Source organism: Rhipicephalus sanguineus, chromosome 3, assembly GCF_013339695.2.
Source record: "Rhipicephalus sanguineus isolate Rsan-2018 chromosome 3, BIME_Rsan_1.4, whole genome shotgun sequence".
Lineage (NCBI taxonomy): Eukaryota > Metazoa > Arthropoda > Arachnida > Ixodida > Ixodidae > Rhipicephalus > Rhipicephalus sanguineus.
The window spans coordinates 154,782,917-154,802,972 of NC_051178.1; the positions used below are offsets into that span (position 1 = coordinate 154,782,917).

A 20,056-nucleotide genomic window follows, 5' to 3' on the forward strand; every position below is an offset into this window, starting at 1 on the left:
CAGAGCTCACTCCGCCGCTTTCCCGAGGCTTGAGCCTGGAATCCATACTCGGCCGCACTCTTTTGGCCGTTTTCCCCGGTTCCATATTTTCTTCTTTATCTCGCGTATTTTTTTCCCTACTGGGTTTAGCCGTCTCGCGATCGTTTCACTCCCTCAATTCGTTTCTCAGACGCCCGACTCAGACACACACTTGGGTTTGAGGACGATTTTCCTTTTATTTCTGTTTCTCGCGTCTCCCTTCTTTTAAGGAGAAAGAGAAAAACGTAACAGCGGGGATCGCAGTCATCTAATTACGGTCAAAATCGATGAGGGCGGCACGTGTGTGTGCACTTTCAGCGTCGTGAGCACCGTTATCTTTCTACCGCCCGCGCCCCACGAAACTAGCGCCGCAATGCGGGATTGCCTGAACATTGTGCTTTTGAGGCTCATCACGATGTTTCGACCTTTGACAGTAATCTGCTCCAAGTGCATGGGCGCATACAGATAGATAGGCAGAGAGAAAGAAAGAGAGAGAGAAGGCTGAAAGGAATGGAAGGCGGTTTGCTACCTATATATATGAAGAGGACAAAAGAAACAGAGTGATGGAGAAAGAAGACAAAACGATGAAGTTCTGAAAGATCGAACACCCAGGCGACTGTTTGGCACACGTTAACATTCCAGTCGTTTTCGTGAAGTGTAGAAGCCCACTTCTCCGAGAGTTCCTTCGTAATAGAGTGCTGGTTTCCGTTAATTGTGACGTCATGTAAGGTGCCTCAGTTTAACATCGAAGGTTCCATATTACTGGAAGCTCGACAGCATTAGGTGCAGGTCGCGTCTCGGAAAAAGTGTGTGCTTTATTTGCATCGCTGTATGAAGTAATGATTCGCAACAACACGTGCTTTTTGATATGCGGATAATGATCCATCGACTCATTGTCGAAGCGACCATATTTTGTCCACCGCTTTTCATTCTTATCTCCAAACTACTGGAAACACTCTTAGAGCGTTCTCCTCGCGTATAGATGCATGCGCAATAATCCTTGGTCACCATTCGCATAATAAGGAAAGAATTGTCAGTAGCAATGGCAGGACTCTCGTGAAGATAAACACCAATACGTTACGAAACCGGAAACGTGGTCAAAACCTTCGTTGATGTCTTAAGGAGGCATTTTCTATCGTTTTCTATCATTTTCCACGTCGTACGCACAATGACAGCCTACTCAAAACTCCTTCGTTAATCGCCAGACATGATATGAAAGAATCGTGTCGTCTGAGTTTACATGCATAACACGCGAAGTTTGCATAGAAGCGATTCAATACAGCAAATGAAAACAAGAAAGCTGCTTGCATCAGCATCTATATTTGTCTGTTCATTGTTCAAGTCGTCGTTGGAGCAATGAACGATGCTCTAGGTTGCCCTGCCAGGCTTTTTGAACATCCTAATGCCGTCAGGCCTAATGAGTCCTTGACACTTCGCAGCAATTTCGCGTAGTAACACATACACGAATTACCGCACGCCACAGTGTTCACGCTTAATTATTTGGCCAACTGTACGTATATACGATTGTTCTCTTAGAGTCACTGGAAGGCCGCAGTAAAGCACTGGCTTTGCCCTTCCGCCATCTTGGTTCCAAAGTAGTTAAGACTTCGAAGTTCTTGACGCGTTTCAAGTGAGACTGCTAAGAAGCAGTGGGAAAAAAATAGATAATCGCATAAGTTATTCGCTTGAGATACTCTGGAAACCATTTTCATACTCACGTAGTTTCGTAGCTTAGATGACAAATTCAATCAGCTGTCAGACGCTGAAGATACGAATAGGGGCTGTTGCTTAGGCGACGCCTCGCATGAAATTTGTCCGTGCATGCTGTAGTACTGTTTTTGTTTCCTTCTCAGTTTTAAGAGATCTGATGTATTTGCTTAAGGGACTGTGCAGCTACTCTTAGTCTCTATGGAGGAGCAGTATCAGCTTGCATATGTTTCACTCTTTTCTTCTATCTTTTGACTTAGCTGCTGCTCTAGCTCAAGACTTTGAGAGTGTGGCGAAGAGTTTATTTCGGTTCAAATTACGGACAGGTCAATTTACGAAAGCTGTATTCTGTACGTTTCGTTTGGTAGGCTATGTTGAAGGTTATCGCTGAACGAATGGTGGCCGTGGATGAGCGATGCAACATTTTCACATTGCCTAAATTTTGTTTGGATAAACATAATTCCTTATGACTAAACACGTTTTGTAGTATTTTAATAAGTAACTTACTTTTGAAAAATGAAAAGTGATGGAGCGATCAGTTAGGTTAAGAATTATCTTGCTACAAATATCTATAAATGTTTTTGTCCTTTTTTTTGATGATGCAGACAATATCTTACAATTTTTTGCTTCCGATTGACACGAGATGCGCCGCTTTGCAGATCAGTCTTTTACCTTCATCAAAATGAGTAACGCAACGAGAACGGCAGTCTTGCATTTCTCCTTGCAACATTAACCTAGCGACATTAACAACGTAATTCAAAGATTCCACAGCAGGGAGGAGTGTCGCCAGCCGTTATTGCCACTTTTCTTATTATTATACTGGCGACCTTGAAGGGTAGCGGCGACACGCGGCAGTAAATTATGACTCATGACCTAACTGCCATTTGGGCTCATAAATACTCGTCGCAATGATCAACACAAAAAGCCTTTTACAGCAGCTTAGCTTAGGTTATATAGATCTATGAGGAAGTCAAGCCAGGTAGACCTATATGCTCTATGGCACACCCGCCTCATCCATGGCACTTGATCCTTAAATCCCGTTTCGTTGTGAATAACTAAGGAAAAACTTAACGCAGGTTCAAACAACGCGAGGAGTCGCATGCCTTCATTTTAGCTTTTCTCTGTATTTTCCCGTCGTAGATGCTACTTTACTGCATCGAGTGAATGCGCATTAACAGATGTGCGCATAGTGTAGCTTCGGTAGCTGCCAAATGTTTCATTATTGTTACTACTTCTTCATTTGGCTCGGCAACTTTTGTCTTTGCACATTAGTCTATGCAGGAGTTCATAGGACGGCTTACAGGCGTTGCTATGCGTTAAGACTAGTGTGTGTTCGAATTCTAAAGTGCGCGATTCCTTTCCTTCCCCTTTCTCTCCTTCTCTCTCTCTGTTTCCTCTCCAAAATGAAACCGCCCAACTAACACGCACAAAAAAATGTAACCTGTCCTGAATATGTTGCCGTGGATCAACAAATTCACTAATATATTGACCCCAAAAATAATGATACATAAAAACACGAAACAACGCTTATAAACGAAAAAAAAAGGCGGTCAAGAGGAAGCAGTCGGCGGCGTCGGAGCTTCGCGCCCTGCGGCGGATGCAGTCGGTGGTGCTGGAGGGCACGGCGCCGGCGTCGGGCGAGGACGGCCAGGCGCTGCCGCCGCTCTCCGCTGCCGTGGCGACCGGGGAAGGGCCCTTAGCGCCCCCGGCGCCAGACAGCGCGCTAGAGCCAGACAACGGCGTCGAGGACGACGACAGTGTGTATCAGCCCCCGTCCCCCCCACCGGTAGGTCACGAAAACCCACCCTCCACCCACTTCTTCTTCCAACTCCCATCAACCGCTTATCCGGCTCATCGCAGAGGCCTGAAATTTTTCGTGCGTTTCTTCGTTTTGCTAGAAACAGAACTGCCAGAGTTGTAGACTCTTTTCGTACGTTATCAATACCCTCTTTTTTTTTCATCGCACACCTGCCTAAATAACGACGGCACTGCTGGAGGTTGAGATGGAGGCCGTCTGCGAATGCCGTGGGTGTGTGGGAACTCGTCAAATGCGCATGGTTTCATATTGAGAGCTACATCAGTATTGTCATAAAACAAGTAAGCTATGCTGGTTCCCGCTTTTGCGAAAACGAATGCTCAACCGCTAGTTTGACAAGTCGCCTCGCAGGAAAATTTCGCTTGCAATCATTGAAATAGTTCGCTGATAGACCATATATATAATTTTTTAAAAATTGATCTAGTCCCCTATCGGTAGACCCAGTCCGGTTCAGTCAAGTCAGTCAGGTCTCTAAAGTCAGACAGACCAGTCAGACAGTATAGTGAGTTAGCTCAATGAATCAGTCACTCATTCAGCTATTCATTCAACCAGCCATTCGTTTTGTCATTCAGTCAGTCAGTCATTCATTAATTCATTCAGTGCTTCCATAAATATACGAATAGATTCACGCAAAACCTCAAGAAGCTTTTTGTAGTGTTAGCGTACATATACTTCCTGCGTATATTGTCGCGCGAGCGCAGGATTAGTGCATTTACAGCGGAAGCTCTACCCCAGGTACAAGCCCAGAAAACGCCTCTTTCCGTGAATCTGACCTTCTAACTCCGCCAAGGTCATGCCAGCATCTCTTAGCTGCGCCAGTGCCGCAGAAAATTGTTAACACATTGCCCACGGGATGGCGCAAAGCCCTTGCCGATGAGTTCGTGCCGACGTCTATCCAGCGTATCAGCGCGTTGATTACGTGCTTCGTTCCACGCACCTCACGTGTCTGCGTTACGCCGACCAAAGTCCTTGAGCGAAACGCTAGTGCGGCACGTTCGCGAAAACAGTTTAAGGCGAGTCCTTCGTGCCGCCATAGCCAGAGGCGCTGGCTGCATACAAGTTCACTGCGCATTCGCTCCGTGTAGCGTCTGTGTGTTGTCTTGTGGTCATTGGTCGGCAAAAAATGTGGACCTCACTCAGACTCACTCATGAAATTTAGTTTTCCCTTACAGCTCACTCAGACTCGCGAAACGTTTCCTCAACCGGACTCACTCGGATTCAGATTCAATGACATTCTTTTTTTCAGCCGGACTCACTCGGACTCAAACTCACCAAAATATTACCTACTCGGACTCACTCAGACTCAGGCTCACGGCTAGATCTGAGTCTGAGTGAGTGTGAGTGAGTCGACTCATGAGTGAGATTGCCGACTTATGCTGGTGGTGCAATTGTTGATGCGGTAGTTGCCGCTACAAAAGCGGCTGTCTGCCTAAACCAAGACATGCAATAAAGTTAAATATCTGCGAACCAATGCTTTAAAATCCTTTAAAAGCAGCAAAACCGAGGTATCGCTCGACAAACTCGCTTTAACCGCGTTCAACCTTTACCTTTCCCTTCTCAGCTTTTTCATCCCTATATTTCCATCCGCCAGTTCAGAGGGTAGCAAGCCGGACTTGGATCTTGTTAATCTCTGTTCTTATTTTTCTCTACATCTCTCTTTTGCGCTTTAATTAAAAAGTGCGCTTATAATGAAGAGAAGCTGCTCCTGTTTCGAGACGAGTTTTTTTTTTTCTTGTAATTATCTCTTCGTTCTCAGGGTGCGTTCCCCCAAGGAGAGTATCACGGATTATTCCTGATGCAATTATATCATCTTCCACTCCAGCGGATTATGCATCGTCAGTTTTAGCGTCAGACGAAACTGAATTTCCGCTTGAGGCTGTACTGAACCAAATGAAAACAGAAATCTTCTCAGACACAGCGTTATTTTTCGCCGCATGTTATTATTTTTCCTCTTCAAGCTCACGTACGGTGCTGCCAAAGTTAACGGAAACAAAACGGATACGACCCTTCGTGGTTGTGTTGCGGCCGTACGTCTCTGTTGCGAAAGACCCGACTACACCGGAAAAACGTTTTGCGTGTATTTTTTCAAGAATCCCCATCGCTCCTCTCTTATGGAGACAGCTCCCATAATTATATATAGTTAAAGGTCTGCGGTGCATTTTCCTCATAATTGAAAGATTGCTGGGAGTCGGTAAACGGTAACGTTTCTTTATATATATATATATATATATATATATATATATATATATATATATATATATATATATATATATATATATATATATATATATATATATATATATATATATATATATATATATATATATATATATATATATATATATATATATAACTGAAAGCATGTAATATTGCTACAGAGACGCGCAAGATTCAAGTACAACAAATCTGTGTCCTTGATTGTAGAGATAATTCTGGTATTAGCGTGGTTATCTTTATGTAGTGTAAAGCGCGTTGCGTCCATTAATTTCTTTGAGTGCGCGCAGCTTGTGTGCCGTGTAAGCTTGACGAACCGACTACGATTGATAACTACCTCCAGTGTGAACTACAACTTTTTTACGCTACGTCTTAGTAACACTGTTCTTTCTCATTTCACTGATAAATGGTGGGTAAGTTGGCCACAGATTAAAGCTTATTGAGAAGAAACACGCTTTACGTAGAAAGACTGGTGAAGTTGGTTTTGCCACAAAGTGAAGCTTATTACGAAGAAGCACGCTTTACGTAGTTTAGAGAAGTGAAGTTGGCTTTGTTACAAAGTGCAGCTGATTAACAAGAAACACGCCTTACGTAGTTAAGCGTGCTAAAGTTGGCTTTGCCTCAATGTGAAGCTTATTAAGAAAAAGCACGCTGTAAGTAGTTAATAGTTATAAGTCACGTACTAAATTTTAAGACATTGCGCACCAGCGAAAGAACGACCATTTTTTTATCTTCTTTCTTGTCCCTTTCTTTTGTCGCTACTACATTATCTGGTGGCTGTGTTTCCGAAAAAGTTTATAAACTGGAAGAGCTTGTGTTCACAGCTAACTGTACCGTAATAATTAAAATAATAATACAGTAAAATGTACACTCCGCTACGATTAAATGACGTGACGAAGCATTTAGTGCAATTGGGTTATTCAGAGCAAAGACGACGCATGCGCAAACGGGAACGCAGAAACGATTATAACGCCTATCATATATATAAAGCGAATGTTAAGCGTAACGGAACAACTAGGGGATTGTGAAAACACAGAAACGCATAGGAGATACTCGAACGCATTGAAAGAGTGGAGCTTATTAACAAGAAACACGCCTTACGTAGTTACGCATTCTTAGTTATTCTTAGTTGGGGCACTTAAACTTTGAATTGTTACCGCCTATAGGATCAATGTTATAGCTCCACGTTATCGTTTAGGTCGTTCAGAAAACTAGCAAAGGAATAAAGAAAATGTTTTCGCTAGTCAGCGATCCGACTAGAATTTCTATTTTCGGGAGTTGTTGCACATGCGAAGTGGTCGAGTATTATAACGTTTGACGATCGACTGCGTAAAATGTATAAAAATACTTGTTTACTGTAAGACCATTTACACCCCAGAGAAGCTCAGATGGTTTAATCGATCCCCTCTAAGCCGATCGTCGTCTTCATCTTCTTCATGGAAGCGACTTGAAATGATACGGAGATGGAAAAGCATTCATAGAGATCATGACTGAGCTAAGAATGTGTATACTGCTACAGCAGCCGCTAGCGTAGGCCGCTGCTGCTCAATAACTATTTCACGACACAAACCTTACGCGTAGCATAACCTACACAAAGACATGTACAATAGCGAGACAAAAAACACTAATTAACGATAGAGTGACGCCAGGTAAGGGGATAAACAAGTTAACTCAGGTAAAAGTTGTTGCATTGCAAACAAGCTCTTTTGTTATCAAACAAAGAGTCCGAATGTACGCGCATGCGCCCATTTGAAATCACGGTTAGAACAGTGAAACCACATTCTTTTGTAGAAAAATTCCTGATTTCTTATTTTTGGTGGCCTTTTACAACTTTAAATTAGGGGTTTATAACAAAACTACTGAATTCTCTTTTATACTTTTAGTAACAACGTGTTGATTGGGGTTGGTTAGTGCACGACAGTATTCACAGGACAGTGTTCTGCTTTGTGCCCTCTTCTTTGTCCTGTGTCACGCTGTTTTATATACGTCTAGTGTTTCGTCATTACTGTTGCACCAACATGCTCTGACATTGATTTCAGCGACCCACTTCTTGACTGCTATGCGTAGCACTCCTATATAGAAAAAGAACAAAACAAATGTCATTGAAAGAACCCACTGATTGCGTCGACGTCAGCGACACTTTTCTCTACCAATTTGTTCTGCGCTATCGCTTCAGCCATTGTAGCATGACAAAGCCTCCCCCCCCCCCCTCTGAATTCTAAAACTCAACTAGAACTCGTAGTCTACAGATATGTAAGTTCAGAAATAACGGCAGACAACGACAATTTGATGTACGTTTCTACCGCACTAGCCCCGAAAAACGCCAGAGCAGAAAAAAAGAAAGCAGTCCTGTATCTTTCGTAGACGAAAACATTGGCAGGTCATGCTTTTGTTTTGTCTCTTTTGACTAAGCGCGATTTCATTGATTTGCTAGGTATAGTGCAGAATTGGCAGCGTTCAAAGGAAGTTCGCGCGTGGGAACAGACTCGTCTAATTAGCGACGCGCAGCTCGCGCGAAAGTTCTAATAATTAGGCGCGCTTCACCACATATTCGTAAGTACGGTGAGTCGTGCGGCGAAAAATTAGCGATGAAACAAACGTAAGGGGTAAGAGAAAAAAAAACTGAAATTGAGTTTTCGTGCCAGCCTGTAATATGAGGAGAGCGGAAGCGATCTTAATAGAGACTGGTATGCCCGTCTCCACTAGGAAATTTAATTCTGCTTCCCGGGCGAGTCGAAAAGAAGAGGTAATAGAAACGAACACAGTATAGAGACAAATGGGAGCCGTAGCGCGTATGCGCTGTACGAAGAAAATGTGAAGTAATCGACTGTTGCCTGGCGCAGCGCGCGGGATATAGGTTATTTTTCGGCAACCCGCGTGAAGGGAGGGAAGCAACGCTGGAAAGAAACGCGGCGGATGGAAAGAACGCGACAGGGAAACAGCATCCGCGAAATGTCAGACAGTTTAAATTACGTCCGCTAGGATCAATTTTCGCAGCCCTCTCAGAGGAGTGCGAGGAAAAAAAGGAACTGGCAGCCATGTACAGAGAAAAAAAACAGGAACGGAAAAAGAATCCAAAAGCCGGGACAAAGCAGCTACGCCATCGCAACGCCAGTTTCTTGCCAGCCGAGACCAGTCGGCGTGGACTCGCCCGTACGTGTTCACCAGGGCGCAGGCGTATAGGTAATTTGAACGAGCGGCGTTCGTCATTTGTCAGACGCCGGCTACCTGTTTTCGATTCCGCCAAGAATTCGCTTTGATTTCAGACCGCGGAGGCGTTCGCTGTTTCTTATCCGAGTGCCACGTGCGCGCATGCGCGGGAGTAGTAAGCTTGAGCTCTTCCGAGCTTGTGAAAATAGGAAGGCTATTTCAGCGGAAAATGTGACACTAGTAACTGTATGCGAAGGCATCATGGTAGCCACGCCTGTGTGCAAATAGCAGGCAGTGAATTTGTGTTTCTAAACGTTGTCCTTGTGGCATTTAACGGATTCTCAAATCTACTCTGTCGTAGCAAATGATTCGTCCAAATTAGCAAACGCAATAAAATCGGAAGAGCGAAATTGACGCGAGTGCTGTTTCTCTGAAATTAGCGATAGGTTTAGCAATGTACAGTGGGGTCCACTTTTCAAGGGAACACTCTAATGAGCACCTTTCATTTTGCTGGCCCTCTAACAGCAAGTGGACAAGGAAACATTGCTCATGCACTGCACGAGTCTGTCAAAAAACTTGCCAGGCCTGCGCTGAAACCGCAGCACAGTCACAGCGAAAGCTGGAAGAGCGGCGTTTCTAGAGCCCGTTGCATGCTCTCTTGCGGCTACTAATAAAAGTACACTAGCAATGTACCCACTACGCCATAAATCACAATTTTTGTGAAGTTGCGAAGCACCTACTAAGCCATTATTCGTCATTCTGCGGAGAACCGAGGCACCAGCTACACGTCTGTAAGGCATTACGTGCACTTTGTTGAAGCGACGACATGCGCAAATGGCTCATGCGCTTATAGGCTTCCTTGGCAACCAATACAAGTGCATTTGGGAGAAACCCACTACGCTATAAATCATTGTATTTTACTGAGACCACGAGGAAGTGGATCATGCGCTTATGGGCTTCCTTGGCAACCAATACAAGTGCACTTGCGAGGAACCCACTACGCTATAAATCATTGTAATTCTTGAGATGCAGGGCAGCAGGCACTGTTCCATTTTTCGTCATTCTACGGAGAGCGTTGGTAGCTGCTAACGCATGTAAGGCATTATGCGCACTTTGTTGATGCTGTGTCTGATGACGATGAAGAATTATGGCAGAGCCCTTTGTAATGGGTTGGAAGCATTCAACAACCTACTCGTTGCGCAATTCGCATTGTGTGACGCCTGGTTACAGAATTCGCGTTGTGCGACGCTTGGTGCTTATTTTACTCTTCTACCACGCTCTATTGCATATGCTAATGTGGTTTCTTCCCGACATGAAGCCTGTATAGGACCTTTTTGCAAAGCAGTTTCAAGCACCGGCATGGCTCAGAGGTTGAATACTGGGCTCCCACGCAGAGGGCCCAGGTTCGAACCTCGTTCCATCCTGGAATTTTTTTCTTATTTCGTTTTTTTTTCTTATTTCGAGCGATACTGGTTACGGACACCGGCGGCGGCGGCGGCGGACAACTACGGCGCCAAAAACGGCCGGTGAAATGATCTCATAACAGCTTTCGCTGTAAAAGAGGCAGAACTGTCAACCACCAATAGTGTTATGCAAATCTTAGCCACTATGTTTTACAGCGAAAGCTGTTATGAGATCATTTCACCGGCCGTTTTTGGCACCGTAGTTGTCCGCCGCCGCCGCCGCCGCTGCCGCCGCCGGTGTCCGTAACCAGTATCGCTCGAAATAAGAAAAAAAAAAACGAAATAAGAAAAAAATTCCAGGATGGAACGAGGTTCGAACCTGGGCCCTCTGCGTGGGAGCCCAGTATTCAACCTCTGAGCCATGCCGGTGCTTGAAACTGCTTTGCAAAAAGGTCCTATACAGGCTTCATGTCGGGAAGGAACCACATTAGCATATGCAATAGAGCGTGGTAGAAGAGTAAAATAAGCACCAAGCGTCGCACAACGCGAATTCTGTAACCAGGCGTCACACAATGCGAATTGCGCAACGAGTAGGTTGTTGAATGCTTCCAACCCATTACAAAGGGCTCTGCCATAATTCTTCATCGTCATCAGACACAGCATCAACAAAGTGCGCACAATGCCTTACATGCGTTAGCAGCTACCAACGCTCTCTGTAGAATGACGAAAAATGGAACAGTGCCTGCTGCCCTGCATCTCAAAAATTACAATGATTTATAGCGTAGTGGGTTCCTCGCAAGTGCACTTGTATTGGTTGCCAAGGAAGCCCATAAGCGCATGATCCACTTCCTCGTGGTCTCAGTAAAATACAATGATTTATAGCGTAGTGGGTTTCTCCCAAATGCACTTGTATTGGTTGCCAAGGAAGCCTATAAGCGCATGAGCCATTTGCGCATGTCGTCGCTTCAACAAAGTGCACGTAATGCCTTACAGACGTGTAGCTGGTGCCTCGGTTCTCCGCAGAATGACGAATAATGGCTTAGTAGGTGCTTCGCAACTTCACAAAAATTGTGATTTATGGCGTAGTGGGTACATTGCTAGTGTACTTTTATTAGTAGCCGCAAGAGAGCATGCAACGGGCTCTAGAAAGGCCGCTCTTCCAGCTTTCGCTGTGACTGTGCTGCGGTTTGAGCGCAGGCCTGGCAAGTTTTTTGCAAGAGAGTGAAATCCAAACATGCCCCGCACGGAAGTGTTCCCTTTAACAGTGGATCCGTCTGTACATATTCAAAATTTGCCAGATTTCTCGGAAGACGAAGTGGAACACCAAATATTTTTGGAGCGTCACAAGACGTAAGCGCCATAAATAAGCTTAGGGAAGCTAGCATACCGCGCAGAAAAGAAAAGAGGCATTTAGAGAACACACGATGTGACTCATTAACGCTCGGGGGATCGTTAAGAACTACAAGAATAGCATCATGATTATGATCATCCACTGTTTACATGCTGCAGTAAAGCTCAGCACAGAGTCGCGTGTGACGCTGAGCTAAACACTTTCCGCACAATAAACACTAGTAGGTGTCACATATGCGACAGGTCCTACCAACGAGCCTAAAGAAACGAATTCATACTTACTGTAATGCGACGTCATTTCAAGAAGGCTGAAACTACAAGCTACTGATACCACCTTGTGCGGACAACCAGAAAACATTCATTCAAGGCGACCAGTCTTCTCTACCTAGCATAAGCAAATCGCGCGCAACTCTCACCTCTCTCTCTCTAAAAGATATTTCATGCGAGAAATTCATCCATGTACACATTAGCATAACGACACAATTAACATACAGAAAGAACGGCAGCACATGATCCAAGGAGTGACTCACGGATCGCTACCCATTTTCCGTGAAATTTTTCCGCCAACGTTCAAGCATTTGTAGAGCAGCATAGCCTGAGTTCCGATTGGCTTCGCAGCCAAACCTCCCATTTCCTGTACGTCATATATCTTTCCGCTTTCTATGGATTGCGGAACTTCCTTTGATAATAACAGAAAACACCGGCAAGCCAAAATGAAAAAAGAAGATTAGGGAGCAGGGAATGCAAATAAATGAATAAAAATAAACAAAGGAGGATTAAGAGGAGCTCCCGCATGTTTGCGCCTATTTTGCCTGCTTTCTTTCTGCTTCTCGAGGAAAGTAAAGATTGCGACGCTTTCCTACGTTCGAACCTGACACACGGCGTCGAACAACATTTAAAACACGCTACGGTGCAGCACGGGTTCCTTGATCAAACAAAAAAAGGACAACTACTCTTTCTCTTTTCGGGACAAACGAAAAGACTCGGTCAAAGATTGCAAAATTAGTTTGAAAAGGAAACAACAGAGTAACGGATATTGACCAAGTCCATCGCGACGTCCGAAGGAAACTGCAAGAAGCAGGAAGAAGATATATAGAGAAAGCAGGACTGCTGCATTCAGCAGCGGCCCGTATCACTCGGCGTCTTGTAAAATGCTTTTGCAATGCTTCTTAAGGGAATTCGCTGTCACTCAGGTCCCGACGGCATTACGCCAATAACGTTTTATTGACCTTTCCCTGTCTGTTATATCTTTCTTTTTTTTTTGCGAAGGAACGAATGCTGAGGAAATGCGAACTTCACCAACTCTCGCTTTCGCATTCGTTATACATCGGACAGAAAGAAAGAACATTTCGAAACACCGTGGTACTCGGCAACTCTACTAGCCTCGTTTCGTTTTCTTTTTCTCTTCTTCTTCTTCTTTTTTTACGGTTCGGCAACGCCCACGAAGAAATTCGTAGACGGCCATTTCCCAAGTTTTTTTCCGGACTGTAAAACAATTTCGGCATCTTCGGAGACTTGCTCGTCGCATATTTGTGAAGTCCCATCGCGAAGTTTTCTTGCCTCTTCCGTTCCTTTTGTGATTTCGAGAACTTCGTTTTAATTCCTATTTCTGAAAGACTCAAGTCTGCTTCAGTGCCGAGTGTGCATACGCCGCTCGCGCGATCGGAATTTTCCGCTTCCGTGGTATCGCGATGGCGGACATCGGCGAAGCAGCGTGGCGTGTAATTAGCTGTGGACGTACATGCCTTCTTTCTTCCACGAATGACATACCGCCGTCACTGCACCGCCCTCTTGGACTACAAGCGATGCGTGCTTCTTCGTGCTCTTATCCATAGAGTTTCCTACAATATTTACTGTAGGGAACTTTGGCGCAGTGATCGTTCAGCCACCATGGGAATTTGACAGGTAGTACATGGATTTGCCCGGTCTTCGATCGTGCTTGCGGCTTGAACGCACTTGTGGCTTTGTTTATTGTTGAGTTTTAGCTGTGTTTCGAATAAAAGAACGGCTCGTTGTAAATCTCGCGAGCTGATTTGAATTTTTGATACTAAAAAGTCAAGGTGGTGAAGTGGGACTGTTGAACATTTGCTGAACTTCGTCTTGCGACAAAGCGGCTGCAGGCCATACGGAGCCACATGAAGCCGAAAGGACGAAGCTTAGGCAAATCCACGTACAACCAATTGTCCCCATGCTGGTTGAAGCGCCACGCGTTGCAGCTCCCACAGACGCTAGCGCCAGATTTCCCTCTAATGCATTAGCATGAAACTCGATGTTCTTATCCAACGACATATTCTCTCCCTTTCATTCTTGAGTACTTGTCCCGCCATTTCTTTCGTCATTTCTCTCTTTCTTCCTTCAACCATCAAACAACAACATAAAATACACCCATTGCTAGCGTTCTTTATTACATTTCTTCCCCGCGCTTGCACACATGTCAGAAGCGCGCGTGCGTGCATGTTCGACGTCACAGCGCTGGGAGACACACGTCCGAGCTATAGGAATGATCCGTTATGAACTAGCAGCTGCCGCAGACAGCTGACGCGAGCTTAGGACATGCGCGATTCGCACGTGCGAAGGCTCGTTTGACGTGCGGGAGAAAAAGGATGACGTCGCTCGGGCTATTTCGCTGTCTCGTCCGCGTTGTCCACCCCGACTTCTCTCATGTTATTGTTTGTCGAATTTTTACGTACTTTTTCTCTTGAACGCCTTTTTTTTAGCTGCCATCTTGATTCCCTTCGATATATCGGCCTTCTTATGTCGTCCGCTCTCACTTTCGCCACCACCCAATCTTTTGCTTCTTCGCGTTTGCCTTCGAACGTCCATGCGTTCGCTCTCGCCTTCCATTTCAATCGATTTCTTACATCGCAGAAGCAGACACTCCGGACAGATTCGACAGAAGTAGCTCTCTTTTCATCTATCTCACAACTTCCCGTCAGTGTTTGTATCTTTTTATTTATTTTTTCTCTATCTATCTGCTTTCCGGCCAGGTTACTTTCATTGTCACGAAAGAGAAAACGCAAACTTTTGTCCCACGCTAACTCTGCACTAAAGAACAGTTTTTTTTCTTTTTTTTCCCCTGTTTTCTCGCGACGATGTGTGCCGTCAGGGGTTCCACAGGAGAATGAGAGAGAAGTATAAAGAGGCGAGAAAGACAAGGCGTCAGCGCGAGCCAGATCGGGTTTGAATAGTAATGCACGCACCATGTGCGCTCATTTGTTTGTAGAGGAGGGGAGGGCCAATGCCGGGTCGACCGGAAGTGCTGTGCTTCCTAACTCTCGCTCTCTTTACACTCGTTCTCCATCTTCGCCTCGTCCTCGTGCTTATCGCAGCTTCCTTCTGTCTTCCACGCGCGCTTTTCCTGCGGTCTTTCTTTCTTTCTTTCTTTCTTTCTTTCTTTCTTTCTTTCTTTCTTTCTTTCTTTCTTTCTTTCTTTCTTTCTTTCTTTCTTTCTTTCTTTCTTTCTTTCTTTCTTTCTTTCTTTCTCAGCTACCGTGATGCGTATCACTTTCACTCTTTGGAGAACATGATTCTCAAACACGTTCTTGAATGACTCATTTGGGTAACATTGAAAAGCGTATAGGAGGGGAAAATAGCAAATAGCGAAAATTCCGGAGAATGATCGTCTCGTCGCCGCGAAGGCGGCAGCGGTGCAGTGGTCACGTGGAGCGCAGTGAACACGTCAAGAAGGGGCGAGAGGATGTTCTTTCGAATGAGCAGCGCGGCTGCCTGTCCTCTCGACCCTATGCGGGTGGTGCTGCTTGTTCCAAGCTCCATTGTCGCAAGCTTGCTCAAGGCCTCGCCAGGAAAGGGCCGAATCAAATATGCTACCACCTCACAGGGTTCTTTATTATTACTATTATTTTTTTTCCGAGTGGTGAGTCCACAGCTGCAATGTCCCCTGTTCCCTAGTTTTTTGTTGTTGTTGTTGTTGTTTTGCCCTTTAGATCCGAAGTTTTCATTCGTGATTTCGGCGGCATCATCGTATTGGTCACACGTAAGTGACGTCAAACTGTAAGATAGCAACATTCGGATTCGGTGTTTACGACCACCGTCTTATCTTCTCGATTGTTAAGTCACCGTCTGGGCAGGTAACTTACAGTGTTACTGTGCGCAGTTAGCGTAAGTCCGCGCTAAGCCGACGCGAAAACGACAAATAAATCTCCTTCGCTTCTCCGTCTACGTGCATGGTGGCTGCCACTACGTTCAGATTTGCTGTCCTGAGCTCCGTCACAACAGCAAAACAAAAGTGCGGCACCCCTTTACGACGCTATTTATACGTCAAAGCTGTTCGTATATGAGCTCATGCATCCTCGAATCACGATGGCGCATAAGACGAAACAACAAGCGCATCGCGCAGTTGATAAATAGCTACGACAAACCAGAGCCTTCGCGAACTCCGCTCCTCCGTTTCTTCCGTTTACGAACATATAAAGCTAAACGTGCGGAAAGGAGGGACCAAGGACCTGAGGTCGCACGGCTTCTAACGCCCACAGCTCCCTTCGACTTATCCAAGCAGTGCCCCGTCAATTTCTTACTGCAAACCCAAACAACCTCGTCGTGGAAAACTCTTGCTTCGTGCAATACCGAAGTTTATAGAGTGACCCGAAGCGTCTTCGTATGTGGCTCTCTATAAACGAACCGCGCGAGCATCATCATCGAGGAATAGCGACGGGGCCTTTTTTCTGTTTGCGCTATTCGAGCGTGCGGCTGTTCGCGCGATACGGGCTGAAGCACCGTCGCGCAGTGAGCTCTGCGATGCGTTTGGTCGACATACGCATCAGCATAAACAACGCCGTTGGTGAGCAAACACGCCCGCATTGAGTGACTTTCCTGGTAGCCGCCCGGCGCTCCACCGAGTATATTATACATACTTCAGCGTGAGCGTCCTCCCACGGATGTGGCATCGGTCGTCGCACCGTAATGTACGACGAATATTACGCTAAGGGCTCTTACGGCGCCAACGGCTAAGGTAAACGAAGACATCGTGACGGCCGTCATAATCACCGTCGACCCCTTTTTCGTAAACAAGGCGGGTCATCGAATGCGTCTGTCCTTTTTTTTACGCGGCATGGCCTCAGATAAGACGAGCGAGACGTTGCCTAAGCCTTTTTCTATTAACTTTACCCTCGTACGACCGTGCCCCCCAGGTATGATTTCATTCGCTCGGCCGACTCTGATTTGTTCCCGAAAAGATAAAGCGGCACCGTTATATTGCGTGTACTTCTCTTATTCTTTAATTATTGTTTCGATATAAAAAGACGCTGGGCACAAAATAGGCGCAGGCTACTCCTTGGGTCTTCAGTAGTTGGAACATTCAACGCACAAGGTTCAATATAGCTTATCAAATAACGTTGTCAAAGCTTTGTTCGTTGTTTTCGTTTCGCAACACATAAATTTCCACGAACGAAGGTTGCCCTTTCACAATAATCGCTTGTTTTTGTGTGCTCTCCGGTTTATGTACACTACCGTCGAACATCTACACTCTAAGAAAAGGAAAGAGTACCTGTTACTCTTTCTGGCGAGTCCTGCCCTATCACATATCTAACTCTCTCCAAAGATACACGTTGACTCTTATTTGGGGAGTAGCGCCTCTCACTACTCTCCTAAGAGAGGGCGATGACCCTCAAAAGAGAGTTAGCGTGCATCTTTAAAGAGAGTTACACGGTATATGTGACAAGTCAGAACTCAAGAAAAAGAGCGAAATGACCATTTGTTTTCTTAGAGTGTAGTTGATAACTTTCTTAAATAATTTAAAATCACCTATTTCAGTTTCGTCATCTTCACGCGAACAGAGCCTGCAAAGTATGCCAGAACCCCTGAAGGGAAAATAAAGGAAGACAAACATAGAACAAGCAGTTATAGCTGCTTAAGAAGCATCGCTCTCTCACTTTTTAATGCGCCGATGGCGTGCAACCCCAGCTGCTACGCAAACGTGCGATCGAAACGGCTCATTTTGCCGCTGGGTTTCCACCGAAACTGCCGTGCTCCAAACAAAGTGATCGAGTTGCCCGCGCAGGGCACCTAAAATTATGCGCTCGATCTCGAATGCAGGCGCTACCACCCTCCTTCCTCCTCCGCCATCTTTTCCGAACAAGCAGACAGTTCTTTATCCGTGCTTAGAAGATGCGCCTGTAGGGTTTGGTTTTTTTACATGTTCCAGAACAAACGGAGACAGCGCTGCGCTATGTACACGCTTCTCGCGAACACAATCACGCTGAACTGTCACAATCTTTTTTTTTTTCTTTGCGAAAAACCGCAAAGTAGTGATAGGTGATGCTGATCGCGTGAACATAACGAGAATACAAAGTTACACTCGTTTTCAGTCTTTTTTTTTTGTACAGCGATCACCCCTCAACATGAAAAGATGGTTACAGTTAAAAAAATAAATCAGTTATGGGGTTTTACGTGCCAAAACCACGATATGATTATGAGGTACGTCGTAGTAAAGGGCTCCGGAAATTTCGACCATCCGGTGTTCTTTAACGTGCACTGACATCGCACAGTACACGGACCTCTAGCATTTCGCCACCATCGAAATGCGACCGATGAGGCCGGGACTTAGCCCACGGCCTTCGGGTCAGCAGCCGAGCATGATTACAGTTAGAACAAATACGTCAACAACGTTCGACGTATTTCCTCTCCTGATAACCCAGATGCGCGCATGTCGCGTTCTTCTATGTGTAACGTACGATGTTGCCGAATGCAAGTGTGCTCGACTTCTGGGTCATTTAGAGGCAGAGACATCAGAGATTAAGGGCACGCCTCCCCTCTCTTACCCCTCCCACCCTTACAAAAATACACAAACAACAAATTAATGTGCAACAGAACCACCGCAACAGCAACTTGCATTAAGCAGAATGATATGATAAGTTCGCCATGTGACTAAGCGTGAGAAAAAGTTCTTATGTTGTCGCTGATTTCCTATGCCCTGTAAAAACATACAAGAATTGGGTATTGCGTCAGGCAAATACGTTCGCCTGTATTCCTCATGCATAAAAAGCACCAGGTTGGTCGCCAACGCCGTAGTACTGTGGTATCAATAAAATTCTAAATGTTCAACAACGTCTGCTGTCGGGCTAGTTGGTGCATAGCTAGGAAGAAATTCATCGGCGCAAACCAACATGGACAATAGAAAGGACACGGACAAGCGCACAAGTGTGCTTGTCCGTGTCCTTTGTATCGCCCACGTTGGTTTGCGCCTATGAAATCCTTCCTTCCAAATGTTCTCATTTGGTTGCCTATAGTTGTCATTCAGTTTCTATCAAAGCTGATATCGTTGTCTTTTTCCGCCTAGTTTCTCACACCTACGCCATCGCTGGCTGTAGTGGCTAGCACGAAGACGTGGCCTAAAGTCCTGATCTCTCAGATTAGGTCTTTCGCTTGCTCGACAAAGTTCTCCTCCGAACTTTTCGTATGCCACAGCATACATCACTCCTTCCAGACTGCTTGATCCCAAAACACTTTCAGGAGTTCGAGCACGTCTCAGGGTCCACTCGGTATACGTGAGAGGTGGCGCTTTGTGCAGATTAGGTTCCGTTAACTAAGCGTGACCCGATGCCGCCCACACGTGAATAGGACGAAATAACGACGAAACGAAAGGGGGAAAAAACAAAACAGCCTACTAGGAAGTCCAGCCTTAATCACTATGGAATGGTGGGTCGATTAACAATCGATTAACTCGGCATTCTAGTCGGGCGGCTTCGAATACGTGATCTGGGTGTCGAAAAAACGGGAGCGCACGTAAGCGTAGCGAGTGCCCCTATAACAGGTCTCCTGCCCTCTTGGTGACAGACGTGTTCATGACCGTTCGCCGCGGCAAAACGCAGTACAAGCTTACAGCATTGATCGCGTTACGACGTATAAGCACGCATACACAGAGATAACGACAAGGAGGTTAGTAGGTAAGTGTTATGCGTCGTTGAAGTGACAAGAAAGTTATTTACCTCGCTTTGTAACTTGTCAAGATCCTCGGGGCCGCGCTCTGTCGCCACATTTATTCAGTAGTGGGCTTGCTGGTCTGCCTCGTATCATTTGAGCCGGATAATTACCCAGTAGGGCAGTCGTAACGTACGACCTCGCAAATAAACTGTACTCACATTTAAACGCTGTTATGTAAAGCTACGAGGGGGCAACACGGCAGTGGTAATAGCAGCAACCTCAGTGGGTAGTTGTGGAATCGAATGCCGCTGTTCTTGCAAGTTCGCTATTTGCCCTTCGTCGTCGTACATACTAAACGCAGTGCTGGCTACCTCGTAAGTTATAGAATGCATCACAATAATTTAATTCGAACGCATCTACGAACCGATGAGAGGAGGGGAGGGGCCGTTTTGTACTGCATCACCACCACCGCAACCCCATCGCAACTTGAAAATAAATCTAGCCTGTTTAAGCTTTGCCA

At 45.5% G+C, this 20,056-nt stretch overlaps 1 protein-coding gene across 1 annotated transcript in view; it reads left to right on the forward strand.

The window, feature by feature from the left end:
* Positions 1-20,056, forward strand: part of LOC119387505 (sodium/potassium/calcium exchanger 2) — a 261,407-nt gene that overhangs the window by 224,349 nt on the left and 17,002 nt on the right. The window contains exon 4 of the mRNA XM_049413531.1: positions 3,272-3,511. Coding sequence (XP_049269488.1) covers positions 3,272-3,511 — 240 coding nt within the window. The remainder of the gene's footprint in view (positions 1-3,271; positions 3,512-20,056) is intronic.